Below are 24,712 nucleotides of genomic sequence, written 5' to 3'. Positions count from 1 at the left end.
TCCACCACCATTTTGACAGTTGGGATGGTGTTCTTGGGGTCATAGGCAGCATTCCTCCTCCTTCTCAACCCTGTGAATTGAGTTGATGCCAAAGAGCTCGATTTTGGTCTCATCTGACCACAACACTTTCAACCAGTCCTCCTCTGCATCATTCAGATGTTCAGTGGCAAACTTCAGAAGGGCCTGGACATGTGCTTTCTTGAGCAGAGGGACCTTGCGGGCGCTGCAGGATTTCAATCCTTGTCGACGTAGTCTGTTACCAATTGTTTTCTTGGTGACTGTGGTCCCAGCTGCCTGGAGATCTTTGACAAGATCCTCATGTGTAGTTCTGAGATGATTCCTCACTGTTCTCATGATCATTGACACTCCACGAGGTGAGATCTTGCATGGTGCACCAGACCTAGGGAGACTGACAGTTGTTTTGTGTTTCTTCCATTTGCGAATTATTGCACCAACTGTTGTCACCTTCTCACCAAGCTGCTTGGCGATAGTTTGGTAGCCCAGAACTTGTGTAGGTCTACAATCTTGTCCCTGACATCCTTGGATAGCTCTTTGCCATGGTGGAGAGTTTGGAATCTGATTGTTTGATTGCTCCTGTGGACAGGTGTCTTTTATAAAGGTAACAAAATGAGATTAGCAGCACTCCCTTTAAGAGACTGCTTCTAATCTCAGCTTGTTACCTGTATGAAAGACACCTGGTAGCCAGAAATCCTGCTGCTGAATGATAGGAGATCAAATACTTATTTCCCTCATGAACATGCAAATCAGTGCATAATTTGTTAGACATGCATTTCTTTTGAATTATTTGTTGCTATTCTGTCTCTGTGTTACAATACACCTATCATTCGATTTTTAGACTGGTCATTTCTTTGTGAGTGGGCAAACATTCAAAATCAGCAGGGGATCAAATGCTTATTTCCTTCACTGTATAATTGTATATAGTATTCCCATCGTGTTACAGTTAGTAAAATGCTTTGGCCTATAATCCTGACTATTAGGTAACCTAAACCAGAACTCCATATTTGGTTTCCCTATAAAATTCATTATGGACTATTGTGGTTCATATGATACAGTATGTTCCAGCCACGGTGTAGCCAATAACACAGTAATACAATTTCCAAAGCCTTCTGTAACAATGAGTAATCACTTAATTCTGGCCACTCAAGGGAAGTGAGTGGGACATGGTGGTACACATCACACATTACTGTATGCAGCTCCAGCTGCTGGACTGCATTACTGGAAACACAACGGCCGGAGCATTCTGTAGCAATAAGTAATAATTTGGACCATACTCACCCAAACTAAGATTTAATATGGAAAACAATCTGGTTTAAAATCTCTTACATTTTTAATAAATTGCCAATTTCTAAAACATCTCCAATTACAGGTACCATGTGGAAAATGCTGACATGGGTCTTTTCTGGATGTAATTGGAACCTATTTATTTTTTAAGAAATATACCTTCCAATCAGATGGCACATGTAGATTGATGCCATCTCACTAGAAAAATGTTACCACTCCCACTCCTCAGGTACAGGTCAATGTAGGGCAGGGCACACAATCTTCAAAACTAATTTCCTAGCAACTATCCTTCAGAAAGTCAAACTTACCTTTTTTCTGTGAGGGGCAGAAACTCAGCCCCAGTTGTAAGCCCTCCTTCTTTGGTAAAGATTTCGATATATTGGGAAAGATTAATTATATGAAAATCATATCAGGCTTTTTTTTTAATTTAGTTCCTTCAACATATAATGGTCCAAGTTGAGTGGTCTCTTTACAGGGTGGGGGTGTATTCTAGTGTTTTTGTTTCCTTGAATGATCGGTGCATTCTCTCACCTAAAAAAAATGTGATATAAATTTTTGGGATAGCTTCTGTGGCTATCGATTGTGATTGTGCATTTATGCTCAGAAATCACTGTTGGTCTCAGTGTTTGCTATTTGAGCTTTTGTAAAAATTGTGTTCAGGCATGCTACTTTCGCAACCAAAAGGCTGTGTGTAGTTGTTCATTTTGCCACCTTGTGACTTCCTAGAAGCGAAATAAAAAGAAAAGGCATTTGATATCGATAAGTTTTTCATCCATTTTTGCCATCTCTAGGTCCTATTCATTTGGTAAGCAATTTTATCTCACATTATGTGTTGAAGAGGAACAAAATACAAAAAAATGTGAATTTCACATAAACCTTTCCTCGCTATCTTTAGCATAAAAGGAGGTCTTACAACTAGGACAGAGTTTCTTCCCCTCACAGAATATAAGTAAATTTAACTTGGTGAAGGATACTTTTTTATTTGCTAGGAAATTCATTTTGAAGATTGTACACAATGCTTAAAGCAAGTTAAGTCTCCATTAGAATGTTTACGAAAGGATTGGAGATTTTTTTTTGTACATGATTTTCAGATGCTAAAGATGCTGATGGAATTGGAAAAAGAAAGCAGTAGTGTGCATGTTGAAGGCGCACAGCAGAATAAACATGTTCCCAGTGAAATACAGGTCACCTTACTAGATCATATAGTAAGAAATCAAAGAAATTCTCAATCTCCCTTTCAAATTAACAACCATGTTGCACTATTTGTAAAGTAGAATTTGTAATGTAAAGTAGAAAAAGATATCAAAGAACTCAAAGACGCTTGGTGTCTGAGTAATTGAAATTGAGCTCAAAAAAGACCCTTAACTGATCTTAGTAAAAACTACACAGTTATAATAAAGCCATCATAGAAGGAGGAGGGGGTGCGGGTATTATTATAATGGATCCTCAGCAGATGTGCAATAACATTCTAAAAAAACAGGGAATGGTATAAATATATATCTGCCGAACCCACATCAGAGAGAGCTATTCCTTATTTTAGATAGAGAAGTTGAAGGACAATTCATCTCAAAATATGCCACAAAAGTTTAAAAAAAATCAAGTAGTCTGTAACTTCAACATTCTACGCTCTCCAAAAAACTTATGAAGGTACAATGAACCTACTGAGGAGACCCATTATCTTGGGAATGTGCAGTCTGAAACAGAATACAAGTAGGTTTGTTGATGATCATTTGCAACCCTATGTGGAATATACTTCTTACCAGAAAGATACAATCCATTTGTTGGATGGGATTGATGTATCCTCTGAGGTATTTTTGGGTTTCATAGATGTGGAAACTTTATATTCAAGCACACTACATGAAAAAGGCCCACATGGAAGAAAAATATATTTTAAAAATATTCTTCCCAAATATATTGGCATATATATGAAATACTACAATTTTGGCCTTATTCAATATATTCAAAATGAATTTATATATTTTTAAGAATATATATTTTATAAATATATTCTTCAGATTTTTTAACATATAAAAGAATAATTTTAACATATATTTTTACATATATTTGTAAATGCATTCCAAAAATGTAGATTAAATGTATTTTTAAAGACATACAGTATATTTAAAAAATGTATTTTTAAAAATATCTTTCATGTATTTTGTAATATGTAAAAAACGCATTTCAACATTTCAACATACAATATATATATATATATATATATATATATAGAATAAGGCCAAAATTGTAGTATTTCAAATATATGTCAATATATTTGGGAAGAATATTTTTTAAATATAATTAAAATATATTTTTCTTCCATGTGGGGGATTACAGATAGTTACATTTTTCGTAGTTGAGAAGAGGACATAATGTTCTAATGTTGCTTGACATGTCTGTCATGGCGGCTGCTTCCTGATTGGAGGGATGAGTCCTGGCTTCTATACAGCCACATTCAATAACCTACACCATCTTTTTGGCTATAACCTGTCAGCTTCCCTCACGGTCAGAGGCTGAGCCCTGGTGTTGCGAATCTTGCCACTTCTGCCTGTCTCCTTGCTCTTGTGAGTGCTACTCACAATTTTTGTAATAAGGTGTTTGCTTTTAATACTACACTATGGTGACCCTTGCACCTGTTTGTTCTCCCTCCTACACCAGCCTGTACTTAGGAGGGTAGGATAATTATCCTATCTCTAGTGTGGAAGTGTCCACTTATCTGTGCCATGTGATTGCATGGCACAGGTATATCGACAATATTGTCATGTGGCATTGCATTTTGGAACAACTAAAATAATGTATGAATTTTGAACTCTAATCCTTTTAATCTGATCTTTACCATGTGTTCCAGTGAGGGAAAAATCTTGTTTATGAATGTGGTGGTGTTCAAGGATGCTAATAATTTGATAGGTACATTCTTATACAGGGAGCCAAATGCAGGCATTACTCTGTCTGCATGCAAACAGTCTCCTTCCTACAAAATAGATTCCAGACAAACCACCTGGACATTACTTAAAACGTAATTGTACAAATAGTGAGGACTTTGAAAGAGAAGCCAAAGAAAAAAAATGACTTTTGAAATGAGGCTACAATAAGGGAATTTTTACATTTTTAAATATGTACACAAATCTCCAACTGAAGACAATTTTGAAGAAACATTGGCACATCCAGGCAATGATGCGGCTGTTTCCAAATTTATTGCAAAAGACCCCAGTATATTTCTTATGATATATATTAGCTCCAAGCCATTATTTAACATCCATAGAGGGAGACTCATGTCAGCACTTGCCCCATGGTTCCATCAAATGCAGATTTTGTATATATTCACAATTTATTCAGAATGGTAAGGATATTAAGTTACCTATTAGTCAGGATTATGGGTTGAAACATTTTGGTAACTGGAACATGATAGGCACAGTATAACTACTTACATGCAAATGCAAAGCTTTCTTTGAAGGGAAAACTAAACATGCCCTTTGGCAACGTATCTATGATCACACGTATTACATCCTAACTGGGAATCTTGGATCACCTAACTTTGCATTTTATTTCTACTGACCCCTGAAATCTGTGTTACCTATTGCTGACCCCTGCTCTGTGTTACCTACTACTGACCAGGGTCGGGTCTAGCCAGTATGATATGGGGTACAGTAAAAAATGTCAGGGGTGCAGAGGATATGAGGTCAGCAGGGCAGTGTACAAAAACAGGAATCAATAGCGGAGTGTACTGGGGGTCAACAGGTCAGAGGATAGGGGTTAGCAGAGCAGAGGGCACGAATCAGCAGTTTGTAGGGTAGTGTACCAATCGACTTCTGTACAACCAGACTCTAGGAAAATTTCCACAAGTTCAGCACCACCAGTTATAGCTGGCAGCGCTTATCAGTGCTAAGTGATAAGTCTCTCCTCTCTCAGTGATTTCCGCATCCACATTGAATGTGTAGATGTGGGAATCTAGTTTGTTTTTTTTGTTCAACCCCGCTGTTGAACAAAAACGACTAATGTATAGACTGCCTTACTGAGCCTACTGTAAGGAAGAATTTCATTAAAACCAACAACTGTTGAGATAATGAACACCTTGGTCAGGTCTATTTACTGTATATCAATGCATAATGTATAGAGTACAGGGGTTAGGTGTAAGTAAAAAAAAGCAAAACAACATATGGAGTGCAACAGTTAGGATGAATGCCATGTTCACATCAGTGTCCCCAGAGTGCCACCACCTTACACCGGAGTCCATCAGAGTCCCCCCTTACGTCAGAGTCTGGCAGAGTGTCCGCTTACATCAGATTCTGCAGAGTGGCCCTTACATCAGATTCTGGCAGAGACTCCTTCTTACATCAGAGCCTGGTGGAGTGACCCCTTTAAATATACTTTAACCAGCGGTGGGCAGCTGGCAGAAATAGGCGTACAAAAAAAATGCCCTTGTTGTTGGCTCTGAACTGTGCATGCACAGTTCCAAAGCGAGCCAATCAATGAACTGCTGGGCTCAGCCTCAATTTGTGTGTTGGGGTGTGTGAATATAAGCCATGTCTAAAAAGTGCCATGATGTCACTGCACAGGTGCACACCCAGTTCTCTAATAGACTAGCTGCCGTACTGAGCATGCACAGTTCAGAGCCAATGACAAGGGGGTTTTTATGGCCACTTTTCTCCTGCCTGTGAATATTTATGAACAAGAGAAAAGTGCCTGTTTTATACAAACTGTCTATTAATGGATGGTTGGCAACACAGGGCTGGGGGTGTACACATGCTGCCACTATGATGTTTTGCTTCATGGCTGGGGCAGGAATTATATACTCCATTGAATTTTGTGGGCACAGTGCCTGCTGAACATGACCCATTCGAGTGAATGGAGCACCTCTGCAGGCACCCCACAACTGCATGCAATGTATGCAGCTCCAGTGCACTAGTGTGGGGTTGTAGGGGTTAAAGCAGGTGGTGAGGAGGTGAAACAACACCCCCTCACTGCCTGCCAAATGCTCTCTGAAGAGCGATCTGAATACAGGCCCAGCCAATGGCTCCTACTGATGTCTTTGAGCCAATAAGGCAGAGAGCCAGGACAACAGCCGCTCTTGTGCACGTTGCTGGATCAGGATCTGGCTTGGGTAAGTATTATGGGGGCTGTGGGAGGAGCTACATACTGAAGGTTTTTCACATTCGTGCATAGAATGCATGAAGGTAAAAAAGCCTTCAGGCTTTACTTTCAGTCTCTTCTTGTCTTACTAGCTTATTAACTGGCATTTTAGTTTTGATATCACACCACTTCCTCAAACTCAATCTTTCTAAAACTGAGCTCATAATATTCCCCCCACCTGTACCTGTATTGTAACTGTACTGTCTTCCTTTATAATGTAAAGTGTTGCAGAAACTGTTGGCCCTATATAAATCCTGTATTATAATAATATTATTATTATTATTATTATTATTAATAATAATAATAACAATAACAATATTAATGTAAGCAGCTTGGGATGGCCATAATGTAAGGGGGAGAGGCAAGGCAGGTTTTGTCTTGAAAGTGAAAGTAAAGTGTATTATTCTGAGAGAAAATAGTCACAAATGTTGTACAATGACGGGACATATGTAAGCAACTTGGTTAGGCAACCAATTTGGCAGCTGAGGTTCAGCTGTGGAAACATTGTGTGGCATCTTTATAGTGCCTGAGCATGTAAAAAAGGTCAGGAGAAGTAGAAGGCATTCATAATAGTGGTAGGTATCAAAATTGTTTTTTGGACTGGATGACAATTACAGTCTTAGTCTATAGGATCAGCAGAAGGAGACTTTTACACATTAACTCCTTCACACCAACATAACACAAATATGCGGCCTCACAGAACTGGGCTTTTTTTCCGTGGGGCTGCATATTTGCGTACCTGTCTTTGTGCTGGGAGCGAGCTGCACAGCGTGTTCCCAGCACAAAGACCGGGGTATCACTGAGAGCCCCGGGTCCCGTTCTAACGATCGGGACCCAGGACTCCCAATTCTGGGTCACATGATCGCTGCCATGGCCTCTGATTGGCTATCACAGTGATCAGTCACTGTACAACACGCCCCCCTTGTTTTTTTTTCTCTAGGAATGGAGGAGAGAGATACATCGTATCTTTCACTCTCCTTGCATATAAGGGAAGAAAAACAAAAACTTTGTTAAAAAAAAGATAAATATTAAAAAATAAAATAAAGAAACAATACCTAGATCAAGGTTTGATCTAGTTCAGTGTCACGGTTAGTGTTTGGGTCAGGGTCAAAGGTCAGGGTTATTATTTTTTTTTTTTAATTGGCATCAGTGTCAGTTAGTGTCAGTGTGTTTTAGGTAAATAAATAAAATTAGCACTATTGTTTCTGGGCTGTATTGTGTGCACAAACAACAAATAACACAAATATATGGTATCACTGCAATTGTCAAGAGCTGGAAAATTTATTTTGGGTTGTTCTTTGGTGGTAGGTTATGGTAGTAACAAGAAACGCACAGCAAAATTAAAAAAAAAAATTGTTTACGATTTTGGGCTAGTTTTCCTTTGATAATAAAAAAAATCAGGAGATATCCATTACTATTTACCATCAAATGAAAGCCCAATTTGTCCTGACAAAAACAAGGCATAATCCACCTGGATATACAAAGTAGTTGTGATGATATGTATGGTTATACTTACACATGTCAAAGTTGCAAGATTGTGCTTAGGCGTTAAGATTTGTTTTACCCTTAGGTGTGAAGGGGTTGATAACCCAAGATCGGTCCATTTTATTAAAAGTGATCTGATCCAACAACTCCCTCTGGGATGGTGGCAGTTGATCAACCATTTTACCCTTGTATGAGAGATCCAGTAGGATGGCCATCCAATAGTGACCGCTTTCTTTGATGTCCCAAATACTTGGGTCCTTGTACAGGTGTTTGAGTATAAAAGACACCATTCGGCACAGATGACCCTGAGACTTCAGTGTTGCTGAGGACAACACTGTCCTTCATAATCTCACTGCATCCACGTCAATCTCCTAGGGTTTGAAGGGTTGAAATGTCACCCTTGAAGTCTGCCCTATTTCCTCCTCCCCCTCAGCAACAGCTCCCCGGCCCTATCAGGTTGAGGACATGTACCAGGAAAGGCACAGGTATGAATTTTCCTTGATGACCAGCAGGATAGTGCTAGTGTTCCACCTGAACTTGGCAGGCAGAAGATGGTGTGGGGTCAGTCTCCTCTTTTACTGGGTCTCGAGAGCTGCCAGAAGCTCCAGCCTAGTGTGGCTTATGTCCCCCCAGGCCTATGAGCAGCAAAAGGCATGGCAGCATTTAGTCTAGAATGTTGCTTATGCTCTGGGGCATTTGGGAAGGAATTACAGGTTCTGAGAAGTTGGAGGACAAGTCCAATGAAGAGGCAGTACAGATAACTGCACCATCACCAACATGCAAGACACATAGTAGCACCACCAGCTCCAGTGGTGTGTCTCATTCTGCATCTTTCCCTTTGCCAACAGATTGAACTAATATGCCATAAAGTATGTGTTACATGAATGCCCATGCTTGCTGGACCACAGTCTCTGGTCATTTCTATCTTGCTACTGACAGTGTGGTCCAGCGATGCAGACACATTACTTTCCACGTGCTGAGGGTGGCCAAGGATGGCCTCCGAGCAAATAATGGTTACTTGGTACCTGTCACTGTGATGTTGGACAGGCCATAAACTCGCAGAAGGGGTCTTAATCCACAAGATGAATTCTGCTGCAAAGCCAGCAGCTTAGTTAAGCTGGCATTAAGATGCTAGGCATGGGGATGATTTGGGTACATTTATTGTTCTCTGCTCCTGGGGCTTTGAAAGAGACACCTTCCTTGGGAAGGATGCTGATGGAGTTGGAGGAGTGGGTGTAGGAAAATTCTGCAGAGGTTTAAAGCCTTCGCTTGACCCTACTCAGCCTGGCCCATGACCCTCTTCTCTGCTTGACGTTGCATATCCTAAGCCTCTGAAACCCTTTGAAAGGGTCCCTTCCTTGTTACTAGAGGCTACCGATGTTACAGCAAATGTACCAGGAGATTCTTGTACAAGGGGTATATATGGAAAGTGAGGAACAAGTAGAGGGAGTGTGGGCCTTATGCTGCCAACTGTGTCATTAAGTTTCTGCTCTGAAATAGCTTGTGGTGCAGGGTCATGTGTTTCCTCATACATGGGGTACTCGTATGGCTTTTACCACAGCTGATATTCTGCCGGCGGAGGCTGCAGACCAAAATATTGCTGTCGGCAACAGATATGTAAAAAAGGTCCACACTGCACAGATGTGTGCACAGGTACTGAGCATATTAATGGTCTGTACTTTTGGGGTTGTCCCACAAGATAGGTTAAGATGGCTGCTCCCATCAGTCCTCTGAGAGCTGCCCCTGCCCCTGGACATAATCCTCGCTCGCTGCCGTACTGCCTCTCTCTCCCTCAGAACTTCCTTCTGCGCCAGTCCACAGACAGTCTTCCTCATTATCCACTCCTTCCTCATCACTGAAGCCCACTTGGCAGTAATCTTCAGCTGCTGAAACGACACTGCCTCTTGCTGTTCTTTGCCTATTACCCCCCTTCATGACCCTGGCACTATCTTCCTCATCCACACTGTCTGAAATGAGGAATACTTACACATGACCCAGATCATTCACCTGTGGCATATCAGTGATCATGTGATGAAATACTTGCACCAACAGCTCATTGACAGTTTATAGAGCTATGGTGGTATTAGCAGAAAAAGAGGAAGCACAAGAGTTCAAAAACTCCAAGTTTCTGTATTACCAATAACACATTTTCATCTGTGGACTTTGTTGCTTGTGGTGATTGAAGGGATAGTCATTTCTTGCAACTGTTGCTGTAGCTTATTGATTTTACTTAGCAAACTGTATATGTAGCTTACAAACATACTAAGCCAGTTGCTGAAAGGATTTTGTAAAAATATATATGAATAACAAATAAATCAAATCCACAGTAAACAGTTTTGATTGATGAGTTTACTGCTCCCCTTCCTTTAATTACTTTGGTTTTCTTTGTCACTGTGACCAAAGTGATAAAAAGAAACCCTGTGGAGTGTTATGTCATCTTTCCTTTGTGAGTTCATACAACACATGGATGCTGGACCCCCTAACCTGACCTCTGACCTGGGGAGATACCAGATATCTCAAAAAACATCAACACCAGGAATTTTAAAGGATAAGTTCACTTTAAAAAAAATAAATGAATGAAATTTTTTTGCAGGTAAAAAAATGGGCATTTACAATTTTTTTGGAGCCTGGAAAGCATTGCACCAGTGATCAGCAGATCATTGGTACCATGCAGGCCTCCTGCAAATTGTCAGTATATCTGAGTGCCCATAAATCCCATGCGGGCACGCAGATACAGTCTGACAGGCAGACTCAATGAACTACCACAGCGCTCAACAGCACCATGGTAGTTCATTGAGAACTGAAAGGCGACAGCTGCACAGGCTACCAGGACTTGTAGTTCATTCATCCACAGAGCTGTGTGAATAAATGACGTGGCCATGTGGACAGAGCCCCGCACGACAGCGCTGTTTTCAAAATGTGACAGCTAGTACGGGGAGCTTCTCCCCATGCTGCTGTCACAGGGAGGAGGATTGGGCAGCGACTGCAGCGGTGGGAATGTGTTACATGTTCCACCCGAAAAATAAAAGGAACATGTAAGATGTTCCTAAAGGTGAGCTTATCCATTTAAATCTTCACAAACTACTGAAATTCAAAATGTAGGTCCATAAGTATTGGAAGCTAAATTTATATGCATTCTCTCTGTAAGCATAGAGCTAAACACTGCCACTGGTATCCTTTGTCTATTGGTCAATGTATATTCCCATCCTGATCCTGATCCTGACAAAATTGTACGCTGCATTCTCTCTGTAAGCATAGAGCTAAACACTGCCACTGGTATCCTTTGTCTATTGGTCAATGTATCTTCCCATCCTGATTCTGATCCTGACAAAATTATACACTGCTCAAAAAAAATAAAGGAACACTTTTTAATCAGAGTATAGCATCAAGTCAATTAAACTCCTGGGATATTGATCTAGTCAGTTAAATAACAGAGGGGGTTCTTTATCAGGTTCAGCTGCTTAGGTGTTAATGAAATTAACAACAGGTTCACTAGATGGGCAATGATGAGAACCCCCAAAACAGGAATGGTTTTACAGGTGAAGGCCACTGAAATGTTTTTCCCTGCTCATCTTTTCTGACTGTATTTTACTAGTTTTGCATTTGGCTAGGGTCAGTACCACTACTGGTACCATGAGGCAATACCTAGACATTACAGAAGTTGCACAAGCAACGTGCACAAGCAAGGTTTGCTGTGTCTCCCAACACAGTCTCAAGAGCATGGAGGAGATTCCAGGAGACAGGCAGCTACTCTAGGACAGCTGGACAGGGCCATAGAAGGTCCTTAACCCATTAGCAGGACTAGTATCTGCTCCTTTGTGCAAGGAGGAACAGGATGAGCACTGCCAGAGCCCTACAAAATGACCTGCAACAGGCCATAGGTGTTGAAAGGATTAAATGGAATATAACTGAATCCATTTTGTATACACTAATACAAGATGCTAGTTTAACATATATATGAAATTTGTACACACTAAACAAAACTGTCTATGCCAGCTTCTTGTAGAAATTAGTGTTTTTGCAAACTTTACAAAAAAGCAGATAAGGTTTACTCTCATTTCTGAAAAGTTTTAACCACAACTTGGGCGTTGGGTCAGATTAAAGCCATGGTCTGGGCGTTAGACAAGATATGGCATGACAGAAAAAGCAGAAGAGTGAAAATGCAAACCTCATACAAATAATTGTTGAGTTAAGGTAAAAAAATGTACATGTATCTGATTGGATGGTCTGAGGGTGTGTTTGCCCAAAGACTATAGTATAATAACCCTGATGTTATGCCAATAAAACTGAAATGTTTGCAATCGCAACTGAGGTGACTTGAGTGCATTCACTTTCCGAGATCTCGTAGCTGTGTCCAGGTGTGACCGTTGGTATCTTGAGGGGGCCCCCAAGGAATAGGAAAAAGACCACCTACCTACTTTCAGGTGTGAATGTCTCTGACCAAACAATCAGAAACAGACTTCATGAGGGTGGCCTGAGGGCCCAACATCCTCTAGTGGGACCTGTGCTCACTGCCTGGCACCATAGAGCTTGATTGACATCTGCCATTGAACACCAGAATTGGCAGGTCTGCCACTGGCACCTTGTGCTTTTCACAGATGAGAACAGGTTTACCCTGAGCACATGTGACAGACATGAAATGGTCTGGAGAAGCCATGGAGAATGTTGTGCTGCCTGTAACATTGTTAAGCATGATCGTTTTGGTGGTGGATCAGTGATGATCTGGGGAGGCATATCCATTCAGGGATGCACAGACCTCTACAGGCTAGAAAATGGCACCCAGACTGCCATTAGGTATACGGATGAAATCCTTGGATCCATTGTAAGACCCTACGCTGGTGCAGTGGGTCCTGGGTTCCTCCTAGTGCACGACAGTGCCCAGCCTCATGTAGAAAGAATATGCAGGCAGTTCCTGGAGGATGAAGGAATTGATACCATTGAATGGCCCCCATGCTCACCTGACCTAAATCCAATAGAACACCTCTGGGATATCATGTTTCAGTCCATCCGACGCTGCCAGGTTGCACTTCAGGTTGTCCAGGAGCTCTGTGATGCCCTGGTCCAGATCTGGGAGGAAATACCCCAGGACACCATCCGTTGTCTCATTAGGAGCATGCCCCCACATTGTCAGGCATGTATACAAGCACGTGGGGGCCATAGAAACTACTCAGCACCATTTTGAGTTGCTACAATTAAATTTCAGCAAAATAGACTAGCCTGCTGCATCATTTTTTCACTTTGATTTTCGGGGTGTTTTTGAATTCAGTCCTCTGTAGGTTGATAATTTTCATTTCCATAAAACGATTTGGCACCCTTGCATTCCTAACACATTATCCAGCCCATATCAGTATAGATATCCAGCATGATATTTTTTCCCAAATGAGATCTGATGTGTTTTCAAAGTGTTCCTTTAATTTTTTTGAGCAGTGTATATTGTACTGAAGCGAGAAAAATTGCAGTAAATGATACATGTATAAAATGCAGCCTGCGCAGTGGACTGTATTTAATATATAGATAAACTGGCTGCTGCTAGCAATGCCACAAGTGTAAATGCAAACAAATGTGTGAATACAAGTATAAATAAATGCTGTGCTGCCACTAGTGATTAAATGTGCCACACCCCGTTCGTGATGGTTGCCCACAAAAAAATGTGACCTCTATATAACATTTAAATATAAAAACTTAAAGTGTACCCCTCCGTGTATCCCTATGGTAGGGGGAAATATGACATTCCTATATATTATGAGTGCTTAGACCAATGCTTAAACCTATTCTATATTAGTGAGGTAATGTGCAAATAGTGCAACAATCATGAACACCCTGATGTGATCCTGATCATCTCAGGCATCTGAACTACAACAAAATGGTGGCCATTAGTATCAGGAACACAGTAGTATACACTAGGAACACAATGGACACAGTCCTCCACTCACTCTGATGGAAATACATTAGACCTTGTTTTCTCCCATCTTTGCACTCCCTACAACCTCACAAATACCCTCTCTCTGATCACAATATCATCACCTTCACAGTGTCCTCGTCTTCAAACACCTATCCCTCCAAGCAGCAAACAATTACCAGCAGAAACCTTCACAACTTAAACTCTTCTCTTTTCCACTCTGCAACTGACTGCCTCTATGACAAACTCTCTCCCCTGTCCTGCCCTGACCTGGCCACTTCTGTCTACAACAGTTCGCTTTCATCCACACTAGACTCACTTGCTTCTCTAACTACAGGAAGTATCAGGCCCCAACCATTACAACTGTGGCAGACTGACAACACTAGAAATCTTAAGAGACATAGCCGTGCACTGGAGCGATTGTGGCATAAAACCAAATCTCACCAAGCAATCACCCGATATAAATCTGCTTTCTTATGTATGGCAGGTAGTGGGGTAAGAGGATAAAACAGGAAGGTGCTTCTAAGTGCAGTATATCCAGGTGAACTTTAATGACAATAGTTAGAAACACTTACAAAATGGCAGTTAAAACAGGCTCTGTATAATCCATCAGGATGCGGGGGCACTATCCACCGTGCGAGAACCTGCTGTGGTGACCAGCAGCTGCAGGGGGAACTGAAGATGGGATGTCCAAGATGGCCGCTGCAAGTTCTGGGGTCGCTGGAGCACAAAAGGTCTTGAAGAAGGAGCTCTGCGCATGCTCCGAAATGCGTCACCATTCCACGCCCACATCACTTCCGGTTGTGGTCTCCTGGACAGCATGCACTCCAGTGTGCGTTCCAGCAACCTCAGAACTTGCGGTGGCCATCTTGGACATCTCATCTTCAGCTCCCCCTGCAGTTGCTGGTCGGCACAGAAGGTTTTCTCAAGGTGGATAGAGCCCCTGTATCCTGACGTATTATACAGAGCCTGTTTTACCTGCCACTTTGTAAGTGTTTCTAACTGTTGTCATTTAAAGCTCATCTGGATATACTGTACTTAGAAGTGCCTTCCTGTTTCATCCTCTTCCACATACAGAGTATGCTTCAACTCCCAGAAGTGCTGCCCAGTGCCTGTGCTCCAGCTCCTCTTTCATCTTTGGCTGACATGTCTCTATCCACAGCCTCCTCTATTGATGCGCCCTATACACATCCTCTGCAGGTAACAACCTCCAGTCCTCTCCTGTCCTCCTGTCCTGCTTAGAAATGTTTCAAATTTAAAGGACTGACACTACCTTTACTCCTCTGCCATTTGGGTGGTGATCAGCTTCTGTGACCAGAACTGCTGCTCTTTTGACTTTAATACCCCTATTGGGTCATACCCTATACTAACTCAGATTTGTGGGCACTGATGGATTAGTAGGAAGTCAAGCCTTCATAAGGGGCCTGCAAGATCCCCCTTTTGTCCTAAATATGGTATGGCAATGTAAGGGGCTGCAGGTGAAACATGCAACACCTTGTAGCACCTTCCTAGACAGGTGATAGGATTGCTTAGATTCAGTGCTGGCTCGCTGTGTTTAGTGGAGTTGTATTTTTGTGGTTAGGTAAACTTAGCTTGTCTCACTGTAACCAGTTTGGCTGTAATTGATGTGTTAGGTATTAGTTGTGCTCACTTTAATCAGTGCATGTGATTAGTTGGGTCTGCTTAGTGTTTCAGCTGCTGCTAGTTTGACTGCTTCCTTTGCTTTCCAGAGAACAGTAGAATCCTCTGGAACATCATTGTGAAGCAATAAAAATAGCAGTAAGACTATTTATACAGCCAATTTTAGGGAGGGTGTCCCTGTAGGCTGCTGGAAATTAGTATAAATACTCGGAGATGCAGAGCTTCTGGGTCTTTGTGTGCAGAAGGGAAGTCCAGTCTATAGGGCTTGCTGCCCTCCAGACAGCGATGCTATGTGCTTGCTGTTCATGAGGACTCAGGTGGGTGACCTGAGGGCCTGGATGATGAAGCTACAGAGAGCTGACTAAGGGGCTGTCATTTGAAGATATAGTCTGATATCACAGGAGAGAGGTGTTGCATGGATGTTGGAATAAGGCAACCAACTTTTCCTGGACATTTGTGCGTGCAGATTGCTGTGAGAGATCTTAGAGACTTTTGGGCTGCTGCCATCCCTCTTGTGCTAGAGAGTCAGTTGTGTGTTTGATCAAAAAGGACATTGGCTGGTTCCTGAAGATCTTAGTCTATCTAATTCATTGTGAAGGGACTCTGCTCCTAGCCCTAAAAGAAGAAGCTTGTGTGCTTTAACTGATCCTACTACAGAAGAGCTCAGTCTATCTAGTTCTTTGTGAAGGGACTCTGTTCTTGGTGCTCTAAAGAAAGAAGCCTGCTTTTAACTGCTTCTATCACAAAACCAAGTCCACAGTTTGCTATTGCAAGGACTTCTGCTTTAGCTTTTCACTGTCCTCAACCTGTCCATAGTTCTCTTTTTAGAGTATCCCACTTAATTCCCTCAACCCTATCCCAGTTACTCTAAAAATAAAATCAACAAAAAAAATTCCCTAGCATGCTTTTTGAGCCAAAGAGTGATTATGTTTGTGTGCCTGGCTGCGGGGAAATCTGGAAAAAGAACCTTGGGCATTTTCTAGCTGCCAGAAAGAAGAAAAATCCTCCTGTGCTGTACTTTTTTTGTTTTGTAGTCATTTTCTAACTGCTGCTTCAGGGGTGAGCTCTACAACCTGTAAGCAATAGACCGCAGTATCATACCTGTCTTCGGGGTCCTCTCTCCAACACTTACAGTGGGGATCGAAAGTTTGGGCACCCCAGCTAAAAATTTGTATTAATGTGCATAAAAAAGCCAAGGAAAGATGGAAGAATCTCCAAAAGGCATCAAATTACAGATTAGACATTCTTATAATATGTCAACAAAAGTTAGATTTTATTTCCATCATTTACACTTTCAAAATAACAGAAAACAAAAAAATGGCGTCTGCAAAAGTTTGGGCACCCTGCAGAATTTATAGCATGCACTGCCCCTTTTGCAAAGCTGAGACCTGCCAGTGTCATGGATTGTTCTCAATCATCGTCTGGGAAGACCAGGTTATGTCAATCTCAAAGGTTTTAAATGCCCAGACTCATCTGACCTTGCCCCAACAATCAGCATCATGGGTTCTTCTAAGCAGTTGTCTAGAAAACTGAAACTGAAAATAGTTGACGCTCACAAAGCTGGAGAAGGCTATAAGAAGATAGCAAAGCGTTTTCATATGTCAATATCCTCTGTTCGGAATGTAATTAAGAAATGGCAGTCATCAGGAACAGTGGAAGTTAAAGCAAGATCTGGAAGACCAAGAAAAATATCAGACAGAACAGCTCGCAGGATTGTGAGAAAAACAATTCAAAACCCACGTTTGACTGCACGATCCCTCCAGAAAGATCTGGCAGACACTGGAGTTGTAGTACACTATTCCACTATAAAGAGATACTTGTACAAATATTGTCTTCATGGAAGAGTCATCAGAAGAAAACCTCTTCTACGTCCTCACCACAAAAATCATCGTTTGAACTTTGCAAATGAACATATAGACAAGCCTGATGCATTTTGGAAACAAGTTCTGTGGACCGATGAGGTTAAAATCGAACTTTTTGGCCGGAATGAGCAAAGTTACGTTTGGAGAAGAAGGGGCACAGAATTTAATGAAAAGAACCTCTGTCCAACTGTTAAGTATGGGGTTGGATCAATCATGCTTTGGGGTTGTGTTGCAGCCAGTGGCAAATTTTGGATGGTAACTTGATGCCATCTGTGAAAAAGCTGAAGTTAAAGAGAGGATGGCTTCTACAAATGGATAATGATCCTAAACACACCTCGAAATCCACAGGGGATTGCATCAAGAGGCATAAACTGAAGGTTTTGCCATGGCCTTCACAATCTCCTGACCTCAACATAATTGAAAATCTATGGATAGACCTTAAAAGAGCAGTGCGTGACAGACAGCCCAGAAATCTCAAAGAACTGGAAGACTTTTGTAAGGAAAAATGGGCAAAGATACCTCAAACAAGAATTGAAAGACTCTTGGCTGGCTACAAAAAGCGTTTACAAGCTGTGATACTTGCCAAAGGGGGCAGTACAAGATATTAACTCTGCAGGGTGCCCAAACTTTTGCAGGCGCCATTTTTTTTTTTCTGTTATTTTGAAAGTGTAAATGATGGAAATAAAATCTAACTTTTGTTGACATATTATAAGAATGTCTAATCTGTAATTTGATGCCTTTTGGAGATTTTTTCATCTTTCCTTGGCTTCTTTATGCACATTAATACAAATTTTTAGCTGGGGTGCCCAAACTTTCGATCCCCACTGTAGGTTGCAAAGGTTCAACCACAAATATGAATTCTCTAGCAGCCACGTTGGATGGCTTTGTTTCCCAGGTGGAGTGCATCTGTTCCCAGGCAAGATTGGCTTGGTGCGTGTTGGTTTAGAGGAGGAATGAGTCTCGCAAGATTTTATAGGCTTGAAGGAGCACCTGTTGCTTTGTTTGTGATCTAGACTGTCAGCATCAGCTGTGTTATCTGCTGGTTGTTGTTACTTAAATGTTTGTTGTTTGACGGATTTGACCAATATGCTGTTTACAGCGGATCATCTGTTTGGTGTGTTGCTAAATAAGCTCACCAAAAACCTCACTGGATGAAAAATTACCTTCTTGCTTCAACTTAAGAAGACCAAATCTGCACCTACCTTTTCAGCCCTTAAGCACTATTTTTGTTCACAAGGCAGTTCGGGCATGGGATCAAATCCCGTAATTCCTTTACTTCACATTACGTTTTGCCACCACCCATCCAGCTCAAGGTGGGGGGGGGGCACTTCTAGCATTCACAAACCTCTAGTATTCCAATATGCCAGTCAAACAGGTTGCACAAAATGGTATCCTCAGGGTACAAAACTGAATTCTAGACATCCCCTCTGCTTAGGTTTTTCACCCCCAACCTGTGCTTATTTGTGCAAAGCATAATTGACTTGCATCTGGCTATCAGGAGACTCCTGGCACAATGGGTAGTGATCCCAGTACCTACGGAAGAAATATTTCAAGTGTTTTACTCAAATCTCTTTATGGTGAGGAATTCATCTGTTTTTTTTTTATTTCAAAGCCTTGAACGTTTATGTAACAGCGGATACCAGCCTACATAGCTATGGAGGAGTACTGGGTCTCCAGGCCACTCAGGGGCCACTTAGAGCCCAAAGAAGGCCTTGTTTCACATTAATTTTCAAATGATCAATGGAATTTCAAATGATCAGGTGGACTCTGCTTTGTTGAAAGCACCTCCTGGAGCAACACCCTGTATAGGTGCACTCAGACAATATTACAGCTGTAGTCGGGGCTTTTTTTTCTCAAAGAATAGGTGCAGGAACTTCCTAGTCACCTCTGGTCTCCACCCCGTTCCCACCTTCAAGCACTGTTCCTTAGTTCCTCATCCTACCCACCTCCTTACTTTTTAGATAATACACAAACAAGTATAATTTTGAGGTGCTAAGAAATGTATATGGAATATGTTAGAGATAACAATAAAGCAGTAAATTAGATCCCCTGAAGCCAGCAACAATAGACCACCCCCAGCAGCAATAGATCCCCCAGCAACAAAAGACCGCTGGCAACAAAGTACCCTCCAGCAACAATAGATCGCCCAGCAAAGATAGATCCCTGCAACAAAATACCCCCCAGCAACAATAGCCCCACCTCAGCAATAAAGACCCCACACCCAGCAACAATAGATCCGCTAGCAGTCAGCATCAGTAGACCCCCTCCCTCATCAGTAGATGCATCCCAACAACATAAGACAACCCACCATCAACAACAAACCCCCCCAGTGTCAATAGATTCTCCAGCAGCCAGCATCAATAAACCCTCCAGCACCCTTTGCCATTATATACATTCAGTGCTGGAGGTGCTGGAACTGTGTTCCCCTGCGTTCCCGCTGAAAAAAAGCCCTGGTTGTAGTGTATGTAAATCATCAAAACAAGACCAAAACCAGACAAAGAGCATGGTGGAAGTGCTGGAAGTATTCTACATCGTGAATTGGGCAGAAAGTAACATGCTGGTTCTGTCCGCAGTATACGTACCAGGATTAGAAAACTGGTAGGTGATTATCTCAGCCAAAAAACTCTGGATCAGGGAGAGTGGGCCCTTCATTGAGCTGTCTTCTGACAAATCAGCCGACAATGGGGATGCTAGATGTAGATCTGCTGTGTCTCACTCTGAAGCTGGACAGGTTCATGACAAGGGCAAAGGAACCTTGGCCAGATATGGCAGATTCAGTAATAGCTCAGTGGAGCACAATCAGGTGTCAGCACTGCAGTCTTGCCTCAATATCCATGGGCATATCAAGTGTCCGCACTTTTATTCGGGGAGTTATGCTTGTCACCTCTTCTGTAAGGCCACCATTGGCACTGTAAAACCTAAATCTACAATGTAATATTCTCAATTTTGCATAAACTCCTCTTCTAGACCATCAGAGAGATCCTGCTGCTTACATTGTCCAGGAAATTGGCTTTTCTAGTGGCCATCACTTCAGCATGCAGGGTGCCTGAAACTGTAGCATTGTCCTGCAAGCTCTTATATTTGGTGCTGCACAGGGATAAAATTGTCCAGCATCCAAGACTGTAATTTTGGCCAAAGGTGGCATGAGATTTTCACCTGAAAGAGGACATTGTGTTTCCATCATTGTGTCTTAAACCAGTCCACACTTAGAAAGTGGCCCTACACCCCTTCGATGTAGATTAGATACAATTGTATGCCAAGAAGAACAGATAATTATTTCCAGTAACAGCACACTATATTAGGGCAGTAAGTGCATCCTGGGCTCTCTGCCATCAGGCCTTAATTTCACAGGTTTGTAAGATGGGCACTTGGTCATCTGTTTATATATTCACCAAATTTTTCCATGTGGATTCGGCGGCATCAGACAGTGCCAGTTTGGGGTGTAAAGTTTTGCGTCTTGAGCTTTTTTTATGAAACCGTTAAATAGGTGGGTTTAGTTCTGATTTAAAGGAGAACTAAACCCACTGATTTAACTGTTTCCCGGGACAGATGTATGCAAAACATGTCATGAATAACAACTATCACAGTTTCTTGTGCTCTCAACCAAACTGTCTACCATCAAATGGTGTCATAAGTGATCACATGTGTAGCACCATGATGACTGCAGGATCAAACTGAGGCTAAGATGGCAGCTGCATTGACTGTGTAGAAAAGGAGGGTTTAGTTCCGCTTTAAGCCAAAAACTACTGCTTCTGGAATGTGTGTGCACATATGTATATATAATTTAGGAATCCTTGGTGAAAAAGATTACATCTGACATTGGTTCAGGTTATTTTTCTGTATGTGTCATGAGTTCACTGAGACAGAATGGTTAACTTTACCTGAATAAATGCTATGAAAGAGCTTATATTTTTGTGTTCCTGCTACATTCCAACCAGCAATAAGTATAAAGTTCAACTGAAATTATTCGTATTCATTTGCTCTTTTATTTAACAGATCATACAGAGATTTAGTGGAGAGATTATAGATATAATACATATGGAAATACTTGTGAAATACTTGTGAAACAAACAACTAAAGCAAATTCCTCCAATGTAGTAACACTTTACATAATGTGTAGAGATGCTCTGATCAGGTTCATTGTTTGCATCCTGTTGGTTTATCTTATGTCACTTCAAATGATAGTCAGAACATCCTATCGATGACATTACAGTTTCTTCTTGTAAAGTGAACTGTCTTGTAACTTTACAAATATACTTAAACATGACCTTGGATGATGCCTGAATAGTGATGGTGCCAGTTTTCTGGAGAGGAAAGCAAATTAAGGCATTGTAAGGGGAGTATTCTGAAGGGTAACAAATCCTTGTAAGTTTTACATTTACACTTTACTGTGCATGTACTTTGCATGAAAAAAACTACTCTAAAACTGTCTGTGAGGCTAAGTATTCCAAAAGTTCTAGTCTTGTGTGAACTGGCATTCATTCAGTCTTGCCTGGAGAAGGGGACAATACAGATGATAGGGAACTGTCCGCACTACAAACATATCAGTGTTTTATAGAATTAAATTAAACAAATAGATCAATAAATACTTATGTACAGTCATTTGGCACTATTCCAGCCCTTCTGGAGTCATTGTGGGTGTCAGAAATGTGCAATAAACAACCCTTTTAGATGCTGAAAAGTACAGGGAAAAACAGAGTGGTGAATGTTTCCTGTATCCCAGTGATTTGTATTTGCATACAGTGAAAATACAACATCATTTGTGTCATTAAACTCTATTGACTGATATTCCTTTGTCTCTTTGTCAGATTTCAGGTAATATAGATTCAACCTCTCCTAACATGCCTTACACACCCTTGCCCCCAGTATCCAGGGATCCAACGACTCACAGAGGTAAGGTCTACATGCAATATTATTTATATAGTCTTTTACTGCAAGGTGGTAAAAAGTTTACAACGCGTCTCTCTCTTGTTCACTCCATCTCGCTGTCTCAGCATTTTCACTCTGTGCTACACTTTTTCAAATGGGTGATGAAAAAAACATCCCTGTCAGGCCTACAGTCTGTGCTTTGAATTAACAGGATTTAAAAGCTATGCTTTAGCATGAAAAATAAATCTTGTTACTTGTACAACTATCTGATCAGTATCTCACGCTATGGTGGCAAAACCTTGAGTGTGAGCTATCAATTTTCTTATCAGCATGGAATTACTTTGTTTGTTTGCATAGAGAATATGCATTTCTGGGCAAAGATAACAACCAAATGGGTTAAAATGTAGTGATGTAGCAGAAGATGGGGATCATAAACCTGGTCCCTAGCACCCGGAGGTCATTGCTAGGTCATAGAAGCAGAATGAGTTTGACATTTAAGTTCCAACCCCACTGAATAGTTTTATTTCTGGAGGGTTGCAACACATTGCACAATAACACAGGTTGATGCATGATATGAAATATCATTGAATATGCTTTAGAGGTAAAACCATAATTATGTGATTTTAGAGGGGCAGGTTTTTTCACTCCTACTACTAGCTAAGTAAACAGATTTCCAAAGAAAGCCAAATAATAATTATATGAATCTTAATCATAGACATTGTGTAAATAGGTATGATATTGGAATATAATGCTGTTTGTTTGATAGCATTCTTTAAGTTGTTTTGAGCTTGATTCTAAAAATCATAAAAGTACTAAAGCAGAACTCACTCTACACATTTTTTTACTTTTCCTTGGGGCACTGCACACACTTGTAGGGATTTTGACACAGGTGCACCCCATGTGAAAAGGCACTTATGAAACTAGGTTGGAACATTTCTCCTGTTTTAAGTCCCGCTGAATGCACCTACTGCCTGCTTCATACTTTTCATATATATACTGTGTATATATATGGTAGATGCGTTTTTTAGTGAGTTCACGCCAGACAGGAACTACAATTAAGGGCCTGTTAGCCCACTTTTATTAAACAGTAACTGAAAAGTCCTTTTAACACAAGGTTTCCCACGCAGGGGGTTCAACTTCACTCAAAATACACAGTGAAAATGTTGAGCCACCTGGCTCTCTGGTTATCAGTATCTCTGCTTGGCCTGGTCTCCCAGACCACTGGCTATCCAGGCTCTCCCAGCCTAGGTAACAGCTCCTTGCTGTTCAGGCCCCACATCGCCTCTTGACAAAGTTTTCCCTGTACCTCAGCTTGCTTCCTTCAGAGACTCATGGATTCCCTCCAGACCCTTGGACTCACTGGCCTCTGCAGCTTCCTCAGCCTCCCAGACCCTCTCTTGGTCTCCCAAACTGTCGTAGCTGGCCAGACTTTCCCAGTCCTTGGACCCAGAATCCCCCTCACAAGGGTTGTAGTCTCCACCAGGCGCTTCTAGCTCTCCTAACAGGGCTCTGTCTTCAGTCTTGTAGCAATAGCAACTGCTATTCCACCTCCACCACTTTTGAGCTATGCTCAGATCTGCCTTATAACCAGTGTGTGCACCTGCACACACACACCCTGCCGAACATTTAAAAAACCTAGACACAAGGCTGAAGACTCCGTCCTATCCAATAATCTTTGGAGCCTTCAAGCTTACATGCAGACATACACATAGTCAAAGCTATCACAGAAGTAGTTTAAATCTTTGTAGCGTTAGGAACATATTTGGGCTTCAGTTTTATCTCTCAAGGCCAAAGTTAATTGTTCTATCTTTTTGTATGTCGTTCACCCTGGCAAACCACTCTACCACCGTTGTCTGTTGTTCCCACATTCTTGGAATGCAAGCCCCTGCAGAATAAGTAATGACTTATTCACCTAGAATGGGCAAATGGTGGAGCAGTCCCAAAACGTGTAATGCCTGGTACACGCACTCATTTTTTTTTTGTCCAACCTAGTGATCAGTGCCTTTGTGTCCCGACAGAGGGACTACCCCCCACCAGAACACCCTACTCAGTGCTTGCAGCCATTGGATTTCCAGCATGTCCCTTGGACAAAACCCGGTCCTTAGACCAGCTTCTGTCGGAAGGACAGCTGTACACATGGTCCGAATGTTGTCACCGATATTTGAACTGTGTGTACCCAGCCTAAAAGTGTACCCTTGTGTTACTTACAATGCTAGCAAAGGTCACTCTGACATGGGAACAGTTTGATGAGGACAACCGAAGTCCTATACCAATGTGACATAATCTTGTTTTTTGTATCAACATCTGATCAAGTTTTTTTGGTTAAAAAAAAAAATCTGTCTTTTTGACTATGGTAAACATGGAATTCAGATCACTGTCCCATTTGGATAAAAAAGTAAGATCTTGCTGGGAATATATCCCTTACAGCAGGAGTGGGCAACTGTGGCCCTCCAGCTGTTGGTGAACTACAAATCCCATCATGCCTCTGCCTTTGGGAGTCATGTTTGTAACTATCAGTTTGGCAATG

General features: G+C 41.5%; 1 protein-coding gene across 2 annotated transcripts in view; it reads left to right on the top strand.

Annotated features, from left to right (window-relative positions):
* LRMDA (leucine rich melanocyte differentiation associated) overlaps nt 1-24,712 on the top strand; it is a 1,105,225-nt gene that overhangs the window by 916,138 nt on the left and 164,375 nt on the right. The window contains exon 6 of one of the 2 annotated variants that reach the window (XM_089682570.1): nt 22,125-22,209. The exons of the other annotated variant lie outside the window; for it this stretch is intronic. Within the exon in view, the coding sequence (XP_089538696.1) occupies nt 22,125-22,209 (85 nt within the window). The remainder of the gene's footprint in view (nt 1-22,124; nt 22,210-24,712) is intronic. 2 annotated transcript variants of the gene reach the window in all.

This window comes from Staurois parvus, unplaced genomic scaffold (genome assembly GCF_062004578.1).
Source record: "Staurois parvus isolate SC_StPar_1 unplaced genomic scaffold, SC_StPar_1.0 ptg000291l, whole genome shotgun sequence".
NCBI lineage: Eukaryota > Metazoa > Chordata > Amphibia > Anura > Ranidae > Staurois > Staurois parvus.
The sequence above is the reverse complement of the archived record's forward strand: the minus strand, read 5'-3'. Positions and strand labels throughout refer to the sequence as shown.